This window comes from Crocodylus siamensis, chromosome 2 (genome assembly GCF_052110815.1).
Source record: "Crocodylus siamensis isolate JL-2025a chromosome 2, ASM5211081v1, whole genome shotgun sequence".
NCBI classification, from domain to species: Eukaryota; Metazoa; Chordata; order Crocodylia; family Crocodylidae; genus Crocodylus; species Crocodylus siamensis.
The window spans coordinates 25736135-25758656 of NC_143396.1; the positions used below are offsets into that span (position 1 = coordinate 25736135).

Sequence of the window (22522 nt, forward strand, 5' to 3'; positions counted from 1 at the left end):
GTAGGTGCTTGAACCACCTCCGCTGGCATACTGTTCCAGACCTTGGGGGCTCAGACAGTAAAGAAATTCTTCCTTATGTCCAGCCTGAAACGGTCTTGCAGGAGTTTGTGACCATTCGACCTCGTCATCCCTTGGGGCTTTCTGGTGATCAAACGTTCCCCCAGATCCTGGTGGTCACCCCTCATAAACTTATAGGTGGCCATCAGATCACCCCGAGCCTACGCTTTTCCAGGCTAAAGAGTCCAATGGCTCTCAGCCTGTCATCGTAAGATCTGTTTTCCTGACCTCTGATAATGCGTGTGGCTCTCCTCTGGACTCTCTCAAGCTTCTCCACATCCTTTTTGAATTGTGGAGCCCAAAACTGGATGCAGTACTCCAGCTGCGGCCTCACCAAGGCCAAGTACAAGGGGAGAATGACGTCCCGGGATTTGCTCGAGAAGCATCTATGGATGCACGCCAGCATTTTGGTCGCTTTACTAGCCGCAGCATCGCATTGGAGGCTCATGTTCATCTTGTGGTCAATGATGACCCCCAAGTCTCTTTCTTCTGTAGTGCTATCCAACATAGCACTGCCGAGCCTATAAGGGTGCTGCAGGCTTTTCCTCCCAAGGTGGAGAACCTTGCATTTTTCGGTGTTAAACACCATGAGGTTCTCGTCTGCCCATTTGCTGAGCTTGTCCAGGTCAGCCTGGATCACCCGCCTATCTTCTGGCATGGATGCTTTGCCATCTTGAGAACTGACTGAGGCCGCTTGCTCCAGGACCTTGGTTGTCATGGGGGACTTCAATTACCCGGACATCTCGTGGGAAGATCACTCAGCAAAATCCGAGCGGTCGCAAAGCTTTCTCTCGTGTGTGGATGACCTCTACCTGACTCAAGAAGTCTATGGGCCAACGAGAGGCAAAGCGCTGCTCAACCTGGTACTGGCTACGGGGGATGACCTAATCAGTGACCTAGTGATTGATGGGAAGCTGGGTGACAGCGACCACGAGCTGATCACCTTCACCATCCGCCGTAAAGCTGGCAAGTCAGTTAGCAACACAGAAGTCCTTGACTTCAGAAAAGCCGACTTTGACAAGCTCAAGAGGCTTGTCGGTCAGGGCCTTGGAGACTATGACCCCAGGGAGATGGGAGTTCGAGAAGAGTGGTTGCTTCTCAAGGAAGCAATCCTCGATGCACAAGCTAAATTTATTCTAACATGGAGGAAAGGCAGCAAGAAGGCACAGCAGCCTTCCTAGCTCTCTAGGGACCTAGTGGACCTCCTGCGGCTAAAACAGAAAGCCTACAAAGGATGGAGGACGGGATTCACCTCCAAGGAGGATTATTCTGCGCTGGTCCAGTCCTGCAGGGAGCAAACCAGGAAAGCCAAGGCTGCAACTGAACTCCAACTAGCTTCAAGCATCGAGGACAACAAAAAGTCCTTTTTCAGATATGTGGGGAGCCGGAGGAAAAGCAAGGGCAACGTTGGACCCCTGCTAAACCAGATGGGGCAACTGGCAACTGATGCCCAGGAAAAAGCCAACATATTAAATAGGTACTTTGCGTCAGTCTTTCATCAGTCCCATGGGACAGGGAGATATGGGTGATGGGGATCCCCTACCCTCCATAAATGCTGACCTCGTGAAGGAACACCTTGAGAAGCTGGATACCTTCAAGTCAGCTGGCCCTGACAACCTGCACCCCAGGGTACTCAAGGAGCTGGCGAGCGTCATAGCTCAGCCCCTGGCACGGATCTTTGAAAACTCCTGGCGCTTTGGTGTAGTGCCCGAAGACTGGAAGAAGGCCAATGTGGTGCCGATTTTCAAGAAAGGGAGGAGAGTGGATCCGGCTAATTACAGGCTCATTAGCCTGACTTCTATCCTGGGGAAGATCTTAGAAAAGTTTATTAAGGAGGCCATCCTTGATGGACTGGCCCAGGCTAACATCCTAAGGGATAGCCAGCATGGGTTTGTTGTGGGTAGGTCTTGTTTGACCAATCTCATTTCCTTCTATGACCAGGTGACCTATCACCTGGACAAGGGAGAAGAGATTGATGTCATATATCTTGACTTCAAAAAAGCTTTTGATCTGGTATCCCATGATCACCTCTTGGCCAAACTGGCCAGTTGTGGCCTTGGCTCCACCAAGATCCGCTGGCTGGGAAACTGGCTCCGTGGTCGGACCCAGAGGGTTGTGATTGATGGCAGTCACTCATCGTGGTGCCCTGTGATCAGTGGGGTCCCGCAAGGCTCTGTCCTGGGACCCATCCTGTTCAACAACTTCATTAACGATGTGGACATTGGAGTCAGGAGTGGACTGGCTAAGTTTGCCGATGACACCAAACTTTGGGGCAAACCCCTGGGGGGCTGAGCCAAGTAGGGGCCTGGGCAGGGGCTTGACCCGGCCAGGCTCCATGCAGCTGCCTCCTCCCAGGAAGCGAGGAGTTGATCCCTTCCCACCACGAGCCCGCTTACCTCCGGCTGTGCTGGGGGTTGGTAGGGGGCTCTGCGGCTCCAAGATGAACATGGGCCAGCATGTGGGTAGGCAGTAAGGAAGGCCAACCGCACCTTGTCATGCATCCACAGATGTATCTCAAGCAGGACCAAAGAGGTGATCCTCCCCTTCTATGTGGCAATAGCCAGGCTGCAGTTGAAGTACCAGTTCTGGGCACCACACTTCAAGAGGGATGTCGACAGCATGGAGAGGGTCCAGAGGAGGGCCACTTGCATGATCAGGGGGCAGCATGGCAGGCCCTGCGAGGAGAGGCTACGGGACCTGAACCGATTCAGCCTCCACAAGAGAAGGCTGAGGGGGGGGATCTAGTGGCCCTTTACAAACTAGTCAGAGGGGACCAGCTGGCATTGGGGGAGTCCCTGTTCCCCCGAGCACTGCCAGGAGTGACTAGGAATAAGGGTCACAAGGTGGGAGAGGGTAGGTTTAGGTTAGATATCAGGAGGCGCTACTTCACAGTCAGGGTGGCTAGGGTCTGGAACCAGCTTCCAAGAGAAGTGGTGCAGGCTCCTACCCTGGGGGTTTTTAAGAGGAGGTTAGATGAACATCTTGCTGGGGTCATTTGACCCCAGTATTCTTTCCTGCCATGGCAGGGGGTCGGACTAGATGATCTGCTCAGGTCCCTTCCAACCCTAGAAACTATGAAACTATGAAAATTGCATTCATTGAGGCCAGAAAAAAGAACATTGCATACAAACAAGATGTGAAGGGATAGCCTGAATGGGTGTTATGGCTTTATGGGTGGATAAGAAAGGCCCTGCCTTACAAAATTTGGGCAGAAAGAATCAAAAGGATATCTCCTGAATAGGACTATCTAGAGTGAGATTAGAATCAAAGATGATGCCCAGGTTCTGAATCTAAGTGGTAGGCAGGATAGTCTGTAGTGATCTAGAAAAGAGGGCTTATGGAGGGCTTAGACTTGTAACGTAACCAAACCGTGAATCCTGTAGAAGAGGGGTGCTTAACCCTTGGTCCATCAGCCAGATCTGGCCACCAGCAGTGCGTCACACAGACCATGGGGCTCCCTCAGTGCAGCTCCATTGCACTCGCTCGCAATACGTGTGGTCTGTGATATCAGTGTAACCAACTCCTCCTTTTTATGGAAGATTTCTAGGAAGATCCTTTATTGTTGTAGAGTAGGGATGGTTATAGAGCTGGTTATATGTTAGCCTGCTACTCCTGTCAGCTTATAGCAATGTGAAGACCATATGTAATCTAAATGGATTCCTGGGTACATTTTTGACCCCAGAGTTAGCAGCTGATATAAACTAGGTAGAGGAGGGATGAATGGGTAGGTGGGTGCCTGGGTGGATGGAAGTTTGGTCCAACATGCCACACTGCACCTCTGTGTATTAACCCTTGGACCCTCTCTTGACTTCTGTGTGAGCCAAGTTCTAATCCACCCTGTGCAGCCTCATAGTCAATGTTAACTTTTTTTTCTCTAGCAGAGTATAATCTGTTTTATACTGAATGGACAGTAGTCCCCACAACAGTGCATTGGTCTGCACATTCAATGGGGAGCACAGTTATGAATGGACAAATGTGCTGCATGTTGTTCTGGATAGGAGGGCAGAAAATCCGTGAGACCAAGTTGAGGACTGGGTCAGGCCATGAAAAGCGAGGAGACAGCTGGATTTCTTTGAGTGTTGGCATATCAAAGGTGGAATTACTCTGTTGTGGAAAATGGGGAGTGTGCTCTGACCAAGCTGCTGAATCAGGATTAACCCTGGTCAATTTAAGAATATACCAGGTCAGCTATTTCAAAACCTTTTGGGAAGGAATAATAAATAAATAAAAGGATCAGATAGAGAATAATTTATTATATAATTGCATATCTGATTGTTTTCCTTAGTAAAGAGTCACCCAATCAAATAGAAATAATGCTCCTTTACCATCAAAAGATCCCATCTAGTGTCTAAAGCCCTTCTGAGAAAAAATGTTTCTCTTCCATTATTCCAGCCTCAGATATGTTTCTATTTTGACATGATTAAACTGTTGCTCATGGCAACAGAAAGCAGATGGTTGTCTCTGTGCAACTGTGCTTCTGTTCTATGCATCTTTAGCAATTTGTATTAAACTAATTGTGGAAGATTGCTTGGAAACTTCCCCTTCTGGCTCTTTGTGTCTATAATGAAACAAGCATCACTGAAATGCTCTGTGTGTAACTAAGAGATTATATAATGTCTGCAATATAAATAAAAGAGGACTGTTCCTATATATCAGGGCTTTAGTCACTTCCACAGTAATTTCTCATCATTTTTACCTTTGTCTGGAAGGTGTTTTTTTCCCCAAATTCATTTTTTTAAAAACAGTTGGCTAGTTTTCAAGCATGGAAGAAAGGGATGGAGGTAAATGGTTGTTGTGCTTTTTTTTCATGGGAGTTTGATACTTATATGTATGGACTTGTAGAATATGATCTATGAATTTGCATGTGACCAGGGCTGCTTTTTTTCCCTTAAAGATTGTCTGCATTCAGTATAAAGCAGCATGTGATGAAATTGTTATCTTCATTGTTCTTTTAACTTGAACCTTTCTGAAATTCCATTTAAAATTTAAATTAAAAGAGCATTAGGGTTTTAAAATGCTTGCAACCTTATTTCTTCCATGTTTTGATGCATACGCTTGTTAGAGGGTATCATTCCATCCTCACTCACAAGGATGTTGCTTCCATGAATTTCAGTTTAAACCTCATTCATTTAACAGAAAGCAGAGAATTGCCTACAGTATTTGGTTACAAGATCACTTTATTTTTTCCAAAGGACCCCTGCCAGCTTCCATGTACAGAGTGAATAGCACACAACGAATGAAGCAGCTGTTCAATATTTATTTTTAGCATTCCTGTTTAGTGTGTGCCCCTGTGCTTCAGACACTGCATATCATAAATCCTTCCATGAGTAAGAAAGTGTTTCTTGATGCCTTTTTTTTTACCAGAGTGGCTGAGAGCTTCATAGACCTTAATCAATCTGTGCTTACTCAGCCAGTGAGGTTGGTAAATTTAATACCCATGTTTTCTATTTGATGTGAGATTAAGGGCTGCATTCAGATGGATCTTGTAAATACCACATATAGGCATCTTGTGCCAGGTGGGTGATCCAGATCAACAAGGTCAGGCACCTGGGATACAATGACTAGAGAAACCTGGGCACCTCTTAGTGCTTGGATGCTGAACAGGGTGGGAACCGAAACTAGCTCAGAGGTGCCACTATTCCCTCAGAACTCCCAGAGTTCAACCTTTGGAGCTGATCAACCTTATGGTGGTGCTGCATATCGGTGTATGGGCTAAATTAGCATGAAGCACAGTTTGGCATGGAGTCTCCCTTTATCCTTCCTATTAAAGCCAGCCCACTAAGCATCCAAGAATGCAAGATTCAAGGTGTCAGAAAGACGGCAAGCAAGAGAGGAGGTATGACTCTATGAACTAGTGACTTTCAACCAAGATACCATGACATCCTTTCAAGGGTGCCCCAGTAATGTACAACATTTAGCCTTGTTAGATATGTAAACATGGTTCACAAAATGAACCCAGAGATTTCAAATAGGAAATCATAGTGTTAAAACATTCCATCCTGTCTTTCTGAATTCTTTGCAACAGAAGAATTTCTCAATTATATTGCTGTAGTAAAAAAACAAAACAAAACAAAAAAAACAAAAAACAAACCATGAAAACCATGAGTTGGCATTTTCTGAGGGCTGTCTTGAGTCTAATGAGGAGTGCTTTGCAACTAAAAAGGTTAAGAACCACTGCTGTAGACGATGTGGAGGGTGCTCACCTTAGAAAAGGGGAGTCTTAGGTTTCAATCCATAGGATTCTGGTTTAGAAGCACAAGTGGAGGCGAGAGCTTGCCCTGCATGCTGGCTAAGGTACTCTCCTGGGAAGTAAGAAAAGTACATTTAAGTCCTCCAAGTGGAAGAGGGCCTAAGACCTGTCTTCCCAACTAGGTGAGCGTTTTAACCAGAAAACTGTTTGGCAAAAGGTGGGCAAGAACTTTTGTGCAAGAACTGCACTTTGTAAAGAGCTGCATGAATGCCCTCAGCATCACTGGGTGCAGCTACGTGTGAAATTAATGCAATGCAATAAACTCTGTAGCAATTTGAGCCAGAGTAAACTGCTCCCAGGAGCAGTGTCTACACATTCGCCCAGGACAGCAGCAATTTGTACTGGGGTGGAGCAGACCCCTGGTGCTTCCAGCCAGCATTTACATGTACATTTTCGTGTAGCAAAATACTCTGACATAAGATAGGAATGTCCCCAACAGTTAGCACAGGAGTTCATGCAGGAGGGTGAGTGGGAGGGCCCAAGGCCCTGCCAGTGAGCCCTAGGGAAAGTAGTCACAGCAGTAGCCAGACTACCAGCAGCACAAGTGGATGGCCACATGCTGCACCCCAAGGGTCCCCTGTGCCATGTTCACCATGGATTTTAACGCTGAGGGTCTCCAGTGGATCACTCTGGATGCCAATGTCAGCTTGCAGGGACATGTAGCTTGACATAGAGAGGTACACACGCATCCTTTTTGTCTACACAATCTCTCCTCTCTCTTCTCAGCCTGTAACCCAAAACTGGGAGGATCAAGGAAAAAACCACCTGTACCCTAAGCCTCTCTCCCAAAGCCCTGTAGCCTCTCATGACCCAGCTGGGATTGCTCTGAGCTGTGTCATTCATGCCCACATGGATAGGGAGCATAGGGTAGTGGTCAGTGGGCCATATGAGCTTTGGGATCCTCTTAGCTATGTCCCAGATGTGGGCTCCCAGGAGGCAGACAACCTCCCGGGCTAAGGGGTCAGGGCAGCAGATTGAGCCTTCAGGAGGGAGTCTCTCAGAACGAGCACTCTGTGTGGCTGCAGGGAGAGCAGGGACACAATGGTAAGAGTCTGCTACAGACCTGCTAATCAGGATCAAGAGCTAGACCAGGAATTTGCCAAGGAACTGGCTGTGGCTGCACACTTAGTGCATGGTTGTCATGGGAGACATCGACTACCCAGACATCTCGTGGGAAGAGCACTCAGCCAAATCTGACTAAAGCTTCCTCACGTGTGGACAAGCTCTATCTGACTAAAGAAGTCTATGGACCGACAAGAGGCAAAGCACTGCTCTATCTGGTACTGGCAATGGGGGGTGATCTAGTCGGCAACCTAAAGTTCAAAGGGAAGCTGGGAGACAAAGGGGAGCTGATCACTTTCACTATCCACTGTAAAGCTGGCAAATCAGTCAGCAATGCAGAAGTCCTCAACTTCAGGAAAGCTAACTTTGACAAACTCGGGGGCTTGTTGTTGAGGCCCTAAGGGACTATGAACCAAAGGGGAGGAGAGTTCAGGATGAGTGGTTGCTCCTCAAGGGAGCGATCCTGAAAGCACAAGCAATGTCTATCCCATCTCAGCCTGTTGTCATAAGGTCTGTTTTCCCGACCTCTGATCATGTGCGTGGCTCTTCTCTGGACTCTCTCAGAGGTCGAACAGTCACAAACTTCTCCAAGACCATTTCAAATTGGACATAAAGAAAAACTTCTTTACAGTCCAAGCCCCCAAGGCCTGGAATAAACTGCCTCCAGAGGTGGTGTAAGCACCTACTCTGGACTCCTTTAAGAAACATTTGGACGTTTATCTTGCTGGGATCCTTTGACCCCAGCTGACTTCCTACCGCTGTGGCAGGGGGCTGGGCTCAATCTTCCGAGGTCCCTTCCAGCCCTAATGTCTATGAAATCTATGGAGGTAATTAGTTTACTGTGGCCTAATATCTGCCCATGTATAGACTGTGATACTTTACTTTGGAGCCAATCAGTCAACTTCACAGTAAAATGCATATGCAGATGCACAGTGGGGGTGAGCTTTGCCCCCACTTTAAACACCTTGGGCTCCTCTAGTGCCATTCTAGTACCACAGTATCTAAGCTCTCTACCAAGCTTAGACACTAGGGCTGGGCAAACTTCAGTCACTGATTCGATTCAGTGAAGATTCAGCCTGATGCAGTGGCCAAATCTTTGAATCCAGATTGAATCGGGAGATGCTTTAATGTCTCTGAATCAAATCAGAACCCTCTGATTTGATTTGGAAAGATTCAGTGATTCAGACGTAGACACAGCTTTAACTGTTCTTTTCTACATACCTCAAGGTAGCAGTGTCTCGTGAATGCTGAGATGCTGGGGTGGAGAGAGCGTCCCAGAGGAGCACAGGGGAGTCCCTCAGCAGCAGACCTAGAAGTGGACTAGAAGCACTTCCAGTCTGCTTCCGGGTTCGCTGCCAAGCATGCCCCCCTTCTCCCCCCCCCCGGTGCTCCTGTGGGATGCTCCATCCACTCCACCATCACAGCATTCATGAGCCATGGCTGGTACCTTGAGGCATGTAGAAAAAACATTTAAAGTTGTCTGTGGCTGAATCGGTGAATCTCCGAATTGACATTGAATCTTCAGATTCGTCTTCAGCCAAATTGAATCGGGGACAGCCATTTGAGTCAACGAATCAAATTGCTATCACCAATTAGGGCTGAATCTGAATTGAATACAGCCCATTTTGCACACTCCTATTAGACACTAAGGAGTAAAGCCTGTCGGAAACTGATTTGGATTGCTACTGAGCATGCATAGTAACTGAAGTCTAAGTGACCAGAGATATTCCCAGGTCAAAATAGAGGTACCTAGAAAATCTAGATAGTTTTTTACCTAATGGGCAGGGGTCAATTTAGGATTTATTTATTTTTTTTGTGATTTAGGTGCCTAAATTCCACCTAGAAGAGACCTACAAGGTCAACAGGGATCTGGCTATAAGTGACCCAAGGAACACAGGAAGTATATGGCAGAGATGCTAATAAAATTTGGATCTCCTGGGACCCAGTGCAGTTTGTAAACTACAAGTCTGTCCTTGCTGATGCCATGGATCATGCCTCCACTTGCTTCAGACAATCGGCGTTCTGCACCAGCTTGATCCTTGACACAGCCATACTTCATTTACTGTTTAGCCTGTGAATGCAATAAAGCAGGGAGCCAGAGGGAAGCAAATAGTATGTGGTCACCATAATAAAGAACTGTACCATAATGCAGACACACAAGGATACTGAGATATGGTTCCAAGGACAACCTTCATTCTGGAATTGCATAATGTTTTAGCACTTGACTTTGAAAGGTTAATGTTTTCTTAATGTAGGGTTTTAGTAAAGAAAATCATACATATGGTATAACTTAATGGGTTCTTAATTTGGCTTGATATTCCATATGAATATGAAAACTGAAATCCCAGGGGCTTATGTTGGTGGAGCAAGGAAAATTAGTTACCCTAGGGAAAAAGAATTGCACTACACTCCCAATAAAGATATGGTGCAAGGTTAGCATACTTGTTTAGAAAATTGTTTCTATAGTAACTGCTGCAGATTGCTATTTCTCCAAGTGTTTGGAGTGTTACCATAGTCAGTTTAACACTAACACTGTGAGGAACACACCCTGTGCTAGCTACAGCAATTTGTCTGACAGTACTGTATTTAAATTTGAGAACAAATTTGGTAACTGTAGATGGGATTTAGAGAAATGTTTATGGCTGCTTCTTTTTTTTTTTTCTTTTCTTATCCTGTGGTTCCTGAAGTACTGTCTTATTCACCCTGGGTGCTCTGATAATACAGGTATTTTATTTTTCATGATGTACAAAGAATAATCCATATTTGAATCCTATGACCAGGGAGCAAGTATACAATTTGCTTCTCGAATGTTGAGGAAATTCAGATTAAGCACTGATAATTTACGTTAATAGATTGTGTCCATGGAACAAATTAATCGGACATGAGATAGCACTACATATGCGGAAGGCCAACATGAGGTTGATGTATCGCTTACACCTGAGCACAAGGCTTAGGTGGGATTAAGTGGTACATGAGCTTTGTTAGCCCTCTGCTTCCCAATGAAAGCTTTTCTGTAATATAATAAAAGAGAGTTTTGTTTTGGTTTTTTTAATCACAGAAATTGTATATCCTCAAATAAAGCTCGTTTTTACTTTCCTAGACTTTATTGCATCTGCTTTCTTGAGTATTTCTTACTCAAGACAATACATATGACATCCCACGGCCCCCCTTCCCATCCTGCCTCCCCACCCCCCCACATATAGTGAGGTTTTTGACAGGTGGGTATGTTTGCTGTCTGTTGTAAATACTTAAAGATGTGACAGAGCTTCCTAGTTTCTTTTATTCCTTTCCAGATGGATGAGATAAAAGGCAAAGACAGAGTGATTTTGGCTCTGGAAAAGGACCTTGGAGTCCAGGCAGGCCATACACAAAAGCTGCTGCTTCAGAAAGAAGCTTTGGATGAACAACTTGTCCAAGTAAAGGAGGCAGAGCGGTACCACAGCAGCCCCAAGAAAGAGCTTCCTGGTGGAATAGGCGATATCACTGAAATGATGGGCAGTCCAGTAAGTTAACCAAGTATTCTTCAAATTGAACACCTACTTTCTCCGCTTTCATTGCGTCTCTGGCTACTCTGCAGATGCACGAATGGACTGTGGTACCAATAATGGCTCTGTGTCACATGGTCATAGTAACAAATAGCTCTGTTCTCTTTTCTTTGTTTAAAATTCCATGAGCTTCCTGAATTTCAAAGAATCTTTTTTAAACGCTTGAATTGTAAACACGTAAATATGTAGAATTCAGCTAAAGAGTGAGATTTACATCTGAGGCTATTCACAACTGAAGAAGTATGTTTTTCCAGTTATGGTAACAAACCATTAGTTTTCTTCAGACATATATTTGAGTATGAGCTATTTTATACAATGACAATGCATGTTTAAGCATGTAAGTACTTATCCTCTTCAAAAACTTGCACTAATGTATTTTAGAAGCATGTGTTTATTAATCTTGGTGTGAGGCTTAGAATAATGGTAATAAATGACTGACTTTTTAAACAATACAAGTTTAGCTTTATTTATTTATTTAACTGTGAACCAAGAATTACTATTCTGGTTACTAACATTTGTTATTTTGTAGAAATATGTGATGTCTTCATAAAATAGCTTCAGTTATTGTGCTGATTTAAAGAATATTTTAAAATCGTTGATAGAAATGCACAGAAATATTTCTCTGTGTATTTCCCATTCAGGTTCATACACAGAATGTTAACTTCAACTACTCTGATCCAAGTTTATATTTCTGGGTAGTAAATTAACTTTCTGAAAAATGAAAAATCCTCTTTTGGTATGTTTTTTTTCTTATAGGAGCAGCATTTGGATGAGCGGGATGTGCGAAGATTTCAGCTAAAAATTGCTGAACTGAATGCTGTAATACGGAAACTGGAAGACAGAAATACCCTTTTAGCAGATGAAAGAAATGAATTGGTAATAACACATCTGGTAACTTACAGGAATTTACAGGGAAGGTTGTTGATGTTATCTGTGTTGGTCTAAGGACCTGGGCAGGCAAGGTTTTTTGGGTAGATGTAATATCTTTTTAGACAAACTAAGTAGCTGGAAAAAAGTTCTTCTAATAAAAGATATCACATCTACCCAAAGAAACTTGCCTGCCAGGGAAGTGGCATAATATTATCCAGACGGTTGTGCTTTCAAGCAAAGTTTTAACATCAGTTTGGGTCTACTAAACCATACTTAGAACATGTAGAAGAAATCTTTAATTCTTTTTAATCTTCCTACTTGGTTTATTTTTCCTGTTCTCTCTCTTCTGTTTTTTTTATATATCTTTCACTACTCTTTGCCAATAGCTTGTACAGAGATGTTCAGGGTTTTTTTTCCCACATAATATTGTGAGACCCTCAAGAAATTACTTTCTTTTAATTAACCTTTGTTGTCTTTGTCTCTTTCTTTTTAATAAATACATGCGTCTCTTATGGCCTTGTCAAACCTTACCCTGTAAGCCAAACAGATGTTAATCAACTTAGTGAAGTAGTCAAACGGTAAGGCAAAAAACCTGCTCTGACTGTCCCTCACCTGTATAGCTGTGACTAGCTACTAGATGCCTGGTGAACAGAGGCAGGAGTAGGAGCTAGGGGAAGGACAGTCTTACTGCTTCTGCCATGCAGTGTGAGTACCACAGCCCCGGTGCCTCCTGCTGTCCCTTGGACTGGCTCTGCTCCAAGCTCTAGCGAGCCAGTCCGACCTGGGTAGGCACCACCGCTCTCACTGGCTCTGCTCCTGGCTCAGTTCCCAGAGCAGAGCCATCCAGTCCGAGTGGGGGAGGCAGCACCAGCTTCTTGGTGCTGACAATGGCTCTGCTCCCAGCTCAGCTCCAGGAGCAGAGCCAGCTGTCCTCGCATCAAAGGAGGCAGTATGTTTCCTCCCCCTAAACCCCCATTCAGATGGGATAGCTCTATTCCCAGAGCTGAGCCAGGGGTAGAGCTGGTGAGTGTGGTGGCGGGGAAGTGGTGCCCTTGGCTCGGACTGACTTACTCTGCTCATGGTGAGGCACTGAGCCCCAGCTTCCCCACTTGCCCACTGCCTCCTGGGGTGCTGGAGGACTTCAACTTGGGTGGAAAAGCTGTGGAGAGTGGCCATAAGTTAATGGAACAAGTGTAGCATTAAAGATAATATTGCCCTGGAGTAAAATTAAGCTGAATAACGTGTCCCTTAGAAAAGTGTTAACATGCAGCCGGTCCAGGGTTCAGAACTCCAGAAGCCACCTAAAGTTACCATATAACAAGGCCTTTAGGAAGCTGCTAGTCCTGTTACCCTGAACTAGTACTAGTGGCCTTCCAAAAAAAAAATGCTAAAGTATGATTTTTAAAAGGAAAAGTGATTACATGTGAATTCACAAGTTTTCTTTATTCCCAGAGTAATTTTCCTGCTATTGAGATACTAAGCGCCATACCATTTAATCAAATATGGAGTGTGAAAAGGCTAATTTAGAGAGGGAGAAGCGGTCTTTTCCAAGTCCACTACATTTTCATTGAGGGACAAGGATGGAATTGTTGATTGTCTTGCTACTTGTTATTTTGTGTGAAAGAGGGGGATATTATCATTAGAAACTCATTGTTGGAAAAGGTTTCGTGACTGATTCCACCCCCCAACTTCTTTTTTTATCATCTTCTGGACTGACTAGTAATGTTGCTAACTCGTAAAGACATGACCAAGGAACCTAATCCTATGAATATGGTTTGCAAAATATAGAAAAGACAAATGTGGCCTCTCTTTTTTCAAAGATGTGTGATAATTTTAGAAATATATTTTGTTTTTGTAGTTATAACGTTGTATCAAATTATATGTGATAGTTTACATGCTGCCTTTTAACACATATATAACTCATGCATTGAATTTCCTGACTTAATCTTTGCAATCACAAAATGTGACAGACATGAAAAATGGTCTTGTTTGCAGTAACAGGAAAAAAATCAATTCAGTATTTTTTCAATATTTTTGAAATGCTAGATTAGAACGTCATTACGTTTTTTTTCAATACTGACAAGTGCAGGGTAGTGCACCTAGGGAGAAAAAACCAGCAGCATACCTACACACTAGGGAACTCCCTTCTCGTCAGCACAGAGGCAGAAAACGATCTTGGAGTCATTATAGACTCCAAGATGAACATGGGCCACCAATGTGGGGATGCGGTCAGGAAAGATAACTGCACCTTGTCATGCTTCCACAGATGCAACACGAGCAGGTCCAAGGAGATGATCTACCCCCTCTATGCGGCACTGGTTAGGCCACAGCTGGAGTACTGCATCCAGTTCTGGGCACTGCACTTCAGGAGGGATGTGGACAACATGGAGAGGGTCCAGAGGAGGGCCACCCGCATGATCAGGGGTCAGCAGGGCAGGCTCTACAAGGAGAGGCTACGAGACCTGAACCTGTTCAGCCTCCAAAAGAGAAGGCTGAGAGGGGATCTGGTGGCTGTCTATAAACTGGCCAAGGGAGACCAGCAGGCAATGGGAGAGTCCCTGTTCCCCGAGCACTACTGGGAGTAACTAGGAATAACGGCCATAAGTTGATGGAGAGTAGATTCAGGCTAGATATCAGGAGGCACTACTTCACAGCCAGGGTGGCTAGGATCTGGAACCAACTTCTATGGGAAATGGTGCCCGCTCCTACCCTGGGGGTATTTAACAGGAGGTTAGATAGACACTTCACCAGGGTCATCTGACCCCAGCATTCTTTCCTGTCTGTGGCAGGAGGTCAGACTTGATGATCTGCTCAGGTCTCTTCTGACCCAACCAACTATGTAACTGTGAAGTCTATCCTCTCTGTTCTCTGCAATTTTCTTTCTTAGGTGTAGAACTTCTGTCTGTCAATCTCTCCCAGGTGATTAATGCTTATATGGCCCTTACCAGTGTGGTGGCAGTACTCTCTAGTAGAGAGCATCTCCCCTCCCATGCCCACCTCTCTATCCCTTGTACATGTCATGCTTTGCCTCACAGGGCATCTTGTGTGGATTGCTCAGCAGTAAGAATTTCACAGAATGAATCCCTGCTAAAAATCACTCCAAGTTTCACTGAAACCTTTGAGCTGGTTTGTGTAGTCTGTCAGCAGAAAACTTTATAATATAGGTTCTAAAAGAATATGTATCAAAACAGAGCATGATGCAGTTCTTGTCCTGCACTTCAGCTAGGAAAATTAATAGATTGCTTAGAAACGTTTAAGGACTTGACCCTCGTGCATACACTAGTGTAGTCAGGATTAGTGCTGGTGCAATTAATGGAGTTACCTTAGTGTAAACGGAAGTAAATTGAAATAGAATCATGCCCCCTTCTGACAGCTTTTCTATTCAAGAGAACACATGAAGAGATAAGTCTTCAACTATCTGAAGGGGGGTTCAAGGGAGGATGGAGCTAGGCTATTCTTGTTGGTGGCAGATGACAGAACAAGGTGCAACAGTCTCAAGTTTAAGTTGGATATTAAGAAGAAATTTCTCGCTACAAGGGTAATAAAACACTGGAGCAGGTTACCCAGAGAGGTACCCAGAATGTTCCAAACTTAGGGGGCAGAGCCAGCCTGAGCAGGGTGCGGGTCCAGGGCAAATCAGCTTATTCAGGCCCTGCCCCTGCTCTGATCTCATGGGCCACAGTGGGGGAGGAGGGTAGCGAGCAGCTGGACATGGATCCGCTGCTCCACCCAGCTCCACGAGGCACCCCAAAGTGCGGGGCCCAGGGCAGTTGCCCCGATTCGCGGCACCCTAGGGATGGCCCTGCTTGGGAGTTTTCAAAACCCAGTTAGACACAGCTTTGGATGGGATGATCTAGTTGGGAATGGTCCTGCTTTGAGCAGGGGGTTGGACTAGATGACCTCATAAGGTCCCTTCCAGTCCTAACTTTCTAGGGTTCTATGATATAGAATACAAGGCAGTTGAGGGGAAAGATTTAATGGTGGGGGGTCTACTACAGACCACCCAACCAAGGGGAAGAGCTAGACCAGGAACTCTTAAGTCAGCTCATGGAGGTAGTTGGGTCAAAGGATGTGGTCATCATGGGGGAGCTGAACTTTCCAGACATCTTCTTGGAGGAGCAGTCAGCCAGGTCTGACCACTCACGTAAGTTCCTAGTCAGAATGCAGGACCTCCATCTAACCCAGGAGGTACACAGCCCCACCAGGGTAGATGCCTTGTTGGACCTGGTGCTGGCCACCGGCATCGACCTGGTGAGGGGGTTGCGGGTGCTCGACCACTTGGGCGATAGTGATCATTGCCTGCCGGAATTCACCATCCAGTACAAGGTGGCAAAGGCCTACAGCAAGGCAGCAGCCCTAGATTTCAGGAGGGCGGACTTCAATGAACTAAGGAGAATAGTCAGGGAAGCACTGAGGTCCCGGAGGGGAGGGGAGCCAGGTGTCCAAGAAGTCACCCCATAAGGAAAGGATCCTCCAAGCCCAAAGGGAGGTAATTCCAACACGGATCAAAGGGGGCAGGAGGGTGCAAAAGCCCCCATGGCTCACCAAAAGCATCTGGGAATGTCTCCTACCTAAAAAGAGGTGCACACCCAATGGAAGGGAGGGGCCATCACCAGGGAGGATTATACTATGGTTGCTCAGGGATGTGGTGGGGAAGTCAGGAAGGCCAAAGCGGATAGTTTCATAGTTTCTAGGATCGGAAGGGACCTGAACAGATCATCTAGTCTGACCCCCTGCCGTGGCAGGATAGAATACTGGGGTCAAACGACCCCAGCAAGGTGTTCATCTAACCTCCTCTTAAACACCCCCAGGGTAGAAGCCTGCACCACTTCTCTTGGAAGCTGGTTCCAGACCCTAGCCACCCTGACTGTGAAGTAGCGCCTCCTGATATCTAGCCTAAACCTACCCTCTGCCAGCTTGTGACCATTATTCCTGGTCACTCCTGGCGGTGCTCGGGGGAACAGTGACTCCCCCAATGCCTGCTGATCCCCCCTGACTAGTTTGTAACAGGCCACTAGATCCCCCCTCAGCCTTCTCTTTTGGAGGCTGAACAGGTTCAGGTCCCGTAGCCTCTCCTCATAGGGCCTGCCCTGCTGTCCCCTGACCATATGAGTGGCCCTCCTCTGGACCCTCTCCATGCTGTCAACATCCCTCTTGAAGTGCGGCGCCCAGAACTGGACGCAGTACTCCAGCTGCGGCCTGACCAGTGCCGCACAGAGGGGGAGGATCACCTCCTTGGACCTGCTCAAGATGCATCTGTGGATGCATGACAAGGTACGGTTGGCCTTCTTGACTGCCTCCCCACACTGCTGGCCCATGTTCATCGTGGAGTCAATGATGACTCCAAGATCCTTTTCCGTCTCCGTGCTGGCAAGAGGGGAGTTCCCCACCCTGTAAGTGTGGTGCCGGTTCTTCCTCCCCATGTGCAACACCTTGCACTTATCAGTGTTAAACCCCATCCTATTCTCATCCGCCCACCGTTGCAACCTGTCAAGGTCAGCTTGTAGCCTATTGCACCCTTCTAGTGCACCCACATCCCCCCACATCTTAGTGTCATCAGCAAACTTGAACAGGGTGCTTTCTACCCCCTCATCCAAATCACTGATGAAGATGTTGAACAGTGTGGGCCCGAGGACTGAGCCCTGCAGAACCCCACTGCCCACGTCCTTCCAGGTTGAGAAGGACCCATCTACTACCACCCTCTGGGTGCGGCCCTCCAGCCAGTTGGTGACCCATTTGACTGTGTGGGTGTCTACACCACAGCCCCCCAGTTTCTTAATGAGAACGGGGTGAGAGACAGTGTCAAAAGCCTTCCGGAAGTCCAGGAAGACTATATCCACTGCTACCCCTGTATCTAATGATCTGGTGATCTGATTGCAAAAGGCCACCAGGTTGGTCTGACAGGATGAACCCATGTTGGTTGCCCCTAAGCATGCAGTCCCCTGCTGGCCCCTCCTGGATGTGTGCCAGCATAATTTTCTCGAACAGCTTGCCTAGGATCGAGGTAAGACTAACCAGCTTATAGTTTCCCGGCTCCTCCTTCCTGCCTTTTTTGAAGATGGGGACCACATTGGCCCTCTTCCAGTCCTCCGGTACCTCACCAGAGCACAACGAGTGCTCGTAAAGTTGTGCCAGGGGACTTGCAATGACCTGGGCCAGTTCCTTTAGAAATCTAGGGTGGCGATCATCCGGACCAGCTGACTTGAATACGTCCAACCCCTCCAGAAGCTCCCTAAGTAAATCCTCGCTAACCCATGGCCCAGGTGTGCCTCCCTCGGGGCCCGAGGGGGGCTCAGCAGGGAGGTGGCTGTTCTGGTCCCTACTTAGGAAGACGGAGGCAAAGAAATCGTTAAACATGTTAGCTTTGCCGTCTGGTGTGACGACCAAGTTTCCTATCGCATCCTGCAAGGGCCCCACATTACCCGGGACCTTCTTTTTACCCCCTATGTATTTAAAAAAGGACTTCTTATTGTCCTTAATCTGGGAAGCTAGTCTCAGTTCCATCTCTGCCTTGGCCTTCCTAACTACCCCCTTACATCCCTGAGCAACTACAGAATAGTCCTCCCTGGTGATGACCCCTTCCTTCCATTGGGTGTAAGCCTCCTTTTTAGCAAGGAGACATTCCCGGATGCTTTTGGTGAGCCACGGAGGCTTGTGTGCTCTCCTGCTCCCTTTGATCGTCATTGGGATTACCTTCCTTTGGGCTTGGAGGATCGTCTCCTTAAGGAGCGACCACTCTCCTTGGACACCTGGCTCCCCTTCCCTCCGAGACCTCAGCGCTTCTCCAACTATCCTCCTTAGCTCGTTGAAGTCTGCCCTCCTAAAATCTAGGGCCGCTGCCTTACTGCATGCCTTTGCCACCTTGCACTGGATGGTGAATTCCAGCAGGCGATGATCACTGTCGCCCAGGTGGTCGAGCACCCGCAGCCCCCTCACCAGGTCATCACCCGTGGCCATCACTAGGTCCAACAAGGCGTCTCCCCTGGTGGGGCTGTGCACCTCCTGGGTTATATGGAGGTCCTGCACTCTGGCCAAGAACCTACGTGAGCGTTCAGACCTGGCTGACTGTTCTTCCCAGCAGATGTCTGGGAAGTTCAGGTCCCCCATGACTACCACATCCTTAGCCTTCACTACCTCTGTGAGCTGACCCAAGAATTCCTGGTCAAGCTCTTCTCCCTGGTTGGGAGGTCTGTAGTAGACTCCCACTGTTAAGTCTCTTTCCCCTTGACTGCCTTGTACTCTAACCCAAAGCACTTCAGAGTGCCCCTCCCCTGACTCCTTGCTAATTAACGAGGATGTGTATTCCTCCTTAATATAGAGTGCCACGCACCCACCTCTCTTTCCTATCCTGTCCCTCCTGTACAGCCTATAGCCCTTGACATTCACCGCCCAATCATGTGTTGCGTCCCAGTACACACACCCACAGGAGGTGTATACTTTAACAGCAATATGCTTTATGCGTCCCACCACGTTTCCGTAATCCCCACTATGTCCGGGCTGGTATCAGCCAGCAGGAGGGTGAGTTCCTCCTGCTTGTTGCCCATACTACGAGCATTTGTGTATAGGCATTTGAGGCTTTAACAGAAATACACCTCCTGTGGGTGTGTGTACTGACCCCCTAGTCCCAGCGTTACCCTGGCCCCTATCTCTTACCTGTTTATTCACTTCACTTGTTGGTCTGGGCTAGCCTGTAGTTGTGGGTGCTGTTTGGTCTGGTAGTCTCATGTTTCCTCTGCCCTCATCTTCCCCTTCCCCTGACGAGCCTAGTTTAAAGCCCGCCGGAGCCAATTAGTCCAAAGCTAGGTGCGGCTGCTGGCTCCGTAGTCCCAGAACTGGTCAATGGCTCATTTAGATGGGATGTTAGTAATAGAAGTTATTACAGAGTAGATATAGGATAAAACAAAAAGATTTTATTCACTCACCTGGCCTCACCCTCTTACGAATAAGAGGGGAGGCCGGTTGGAACGAAGCTGCAGTAAATACAAGTATAGCGAGCGTAGATATGCTGTCTAAGCTACAATGAGAGGCAGTCGAGGAGTGGAGTCTCCGATGTTTCTTCAGTTACAGTATGCTGGATACAAAGGGGGTCTGTTGGTTCACGGGGTTCCAGAGCCAGCCCTTGCGTTCCAACAGTGGAGCTAGTCCAAAGCTAGGTGCGGCTGCTGGCTCCGTAGTCCCAGAACTGGTCAACAGCTCATGAGTGGGATATACAAGGGGGTCTGTTGGTTCACGGGGTTCCAGAGCCAGCCCTTGCGTTCCAACAGTAGAACAAGTCCAAAGCCAGGTGTGGCTGCCGGCTCCGTAGTCCCAGAACTGGTCAACAGCTCATGAATGGGATATACAGTACAAAACTGTAACACGGTGAATCGTTGTCAGTTGTCGGATTTTCGAGGCCTTTGTCTTCGCTGGGGTACGCCCAGCCGGAGAGGCTGAGAACCAGTCTATAGGGTGATCGGGCCTATAGAGTTTTCCAGTCGTCATCTCTGCTGTTTTCTGTTTCTTTGCCTCTTTATAGATGTTGGTTGGACTGCCTCTGTGACACTAACTATGATATAAGCTGAGCATACAGGGATAGGATAGTTTCTTTTACATAGTAATTGCTAGGCAGACTTTTTACATAAGTTTCATTTCTGCAAAAATAACACTTCTAGATAAGAAATAAAATCTACAAAATGCGCATGTGTAGCTTAATGCCAACAGAGAAAAATACAAAGCGCTCATTTAGCTTACTAGTTAAGACTTCAAGGTTACATAAACATGAGAGTGCCACGTGGCAGTTATACAGAAGAAAAAAAATAAAACAGTTACAGGCTCCTCCTGGCCGCATTGTTAGTGCCCACATGGACTAGGACCATGGGGTAATAATCGTTGGGCTGGATTACGGTCTGGAGCATCCCTTTCACGTCCTGAATCCTTGCTCCAGGTAGGCAGTATACCTTGCGTGCTGAGGGGTCCCAGCGACAGATGGGGCCCTCTGTACCTCTCAGGATGGAGTCACCAATGACAATCATGCGACGCTTCTTCCTCCTGGCCTTCCTCCCTCCTTCAGCTTGCACGGGACACGGTGTGCGTGGAGTTGCCTCCTCCCTGGTTTTGTCCTCTCCGTCCTCCTCCTCCAGGGCTGCCAGAGCTTCATACCTGTTCTCCAGCCAGACTGGAGGAACTGGTGCTGCTGTGTCTCGAGCAGCCCTGGCACGGGAGGTGACCGTCTGCCACTTAGCAGTGGAGGGCTCATCTTGAGGTGCATCCTCCTTGGTCGTAGAACCGTGCAGGGAAAGAAAATAGCTGTCAATTTCTTCCTCTGCCTCCCTGATTTCCCTCAGCCTGCTAACCTCCTCCTGGCGCTCCCTCACCCACGCCTCCGGGGCCCCCCGTGTGGGGGTCTCCAGTCCCTGCCCCCTCAGGCCTTGCTGAGCAGCTCCCGCAGGCCAGGGGGTTGGGGGACGCCAGCCCCCCCATCGGTTCTGTCTGGGTGGAGGCCTCAGACAAGCCCCGGGAAGGCAGGGACCCTGGTAGCACTCCGTGTCAACACCATCGTAGGAGTTTCTAGCTGAGTTTGGGTCTGCTGGCCTGTGCTAGCACGAGTTGGCCTCTGGGCCCCTCCTGCTCCCCCGCTGGCACGCTCTTACAGACTGCGCCTGTTTGTGCGGCTCAGGAGCGCGGCTCCCTACCAGCTCAGCTAAGAGGGATCGGGGGGGCTTCCCCTCCGGATCCATCTCTGCTGCGTTGGTACCTCTGCCCCACTTACCTTAGGGGGATCAGCTGCTGCTGCCCCCACTGCTGCTTGGTTAGCTTCTGCTGCTCTCGCCTCTGCTCCGGGTCAGGTAAGGGGGCACACGTGTGCATAAGACACATGTGTGCCTGTGTCCTTCCTCTCCCCGCTGCTCCTAGCTCCCAAGTGCCGGAAGCTAGGTCAAACCACGGCTTTTAAAGGCTAGGGTTAATGCTAGGGTTAGTGAGAAACTAGTTAGGGAACTTCTGGAGGGACTGGATGTATTCAAATCAGCTGGTCTGGGAGATCTCCACCCCTGAGTGCTGAGGGAATTAGCTGAGGTCATTTCGGGACCCCTAGCATGGCTGTACAAGCACTTGTGGTGCTCTGGTGTGGTGCCAGAGGACTGGTAGAGTGGTTCCCATCTTCAAAAAGGGGAGGAAGGAAGACCCAGGAAACTATAGGCCAGTTACTCTTACCTCAATCCTGGGCAAGCTTTTTGAGAATTATTCTGACACATGTCTATGAGGGGCCAGTGGAGGAGAGTATGGTTAGGGGCAACCAACATGGGTTCATTAGAGGCAGGTCCTGTCAGACCAACCTGGTGGCCTTCTATGACCAGGTCACCAAATCCTTAGATGCAGGGATAGCAATGGACATAGTCGTCCTGGACTTTCAGAAGGCCTTCAACACTGTCTCTCACCCTGTTCTTATTAAGAAACTGGGGGACTGTGGTGTCGATGCCCACACAGTCAAATGAGTCGCCAACTGGCTGGAGGGCCGCACCCAGAGGGTGGTAGTGGATGGGTCCTTCTCAACCTGGAAGGACGTGGGCAGTGGGGTTCCGCAGGGCTCGGTCCTCAGGCCCGCACTGTTCAACATCTTCATCAGTGACTTGGACGAGGGGGTAAAAAGCACCCTGTTCAAATTTGCTGATGACACTAAGATGTGTGGGGATGTGGGCATGCTAGAAGGGAGGAATAGGCAATCGGACCTAGACAGGTTACAGGAGTGGGCAGATGAGAA

At 47.7% G+C, this 22522-nt stretch overlaps 1 protein-coding gene across 2 annotated transcripts in view; it reads left to right on the top strand.

The window, feature by feature from the left end:
* Window positions 1-22522, top strand: part of JAKMIP1 (janus kinase and microtubule interacting protein 1) — a 258178-nt gene that overhangs the window by 145680 nt on the left and 89976 nt on the right. For both annotated transcript variants that reach the window (XM_090035563.1, XM_090035564.1), the window contains exons 5-6: window positions 10663-10872; window positions 11671-11790. In XM_090035563.1, coding sequence (XP_089891689.1) covers window positions 10663-10872; window positions 11671-11790 — 330 coding nt within the window. The remainder of the gene's footprint in view (window positions 1-10662; window positions 10873-11670; window positions 11791-22522) is intronic.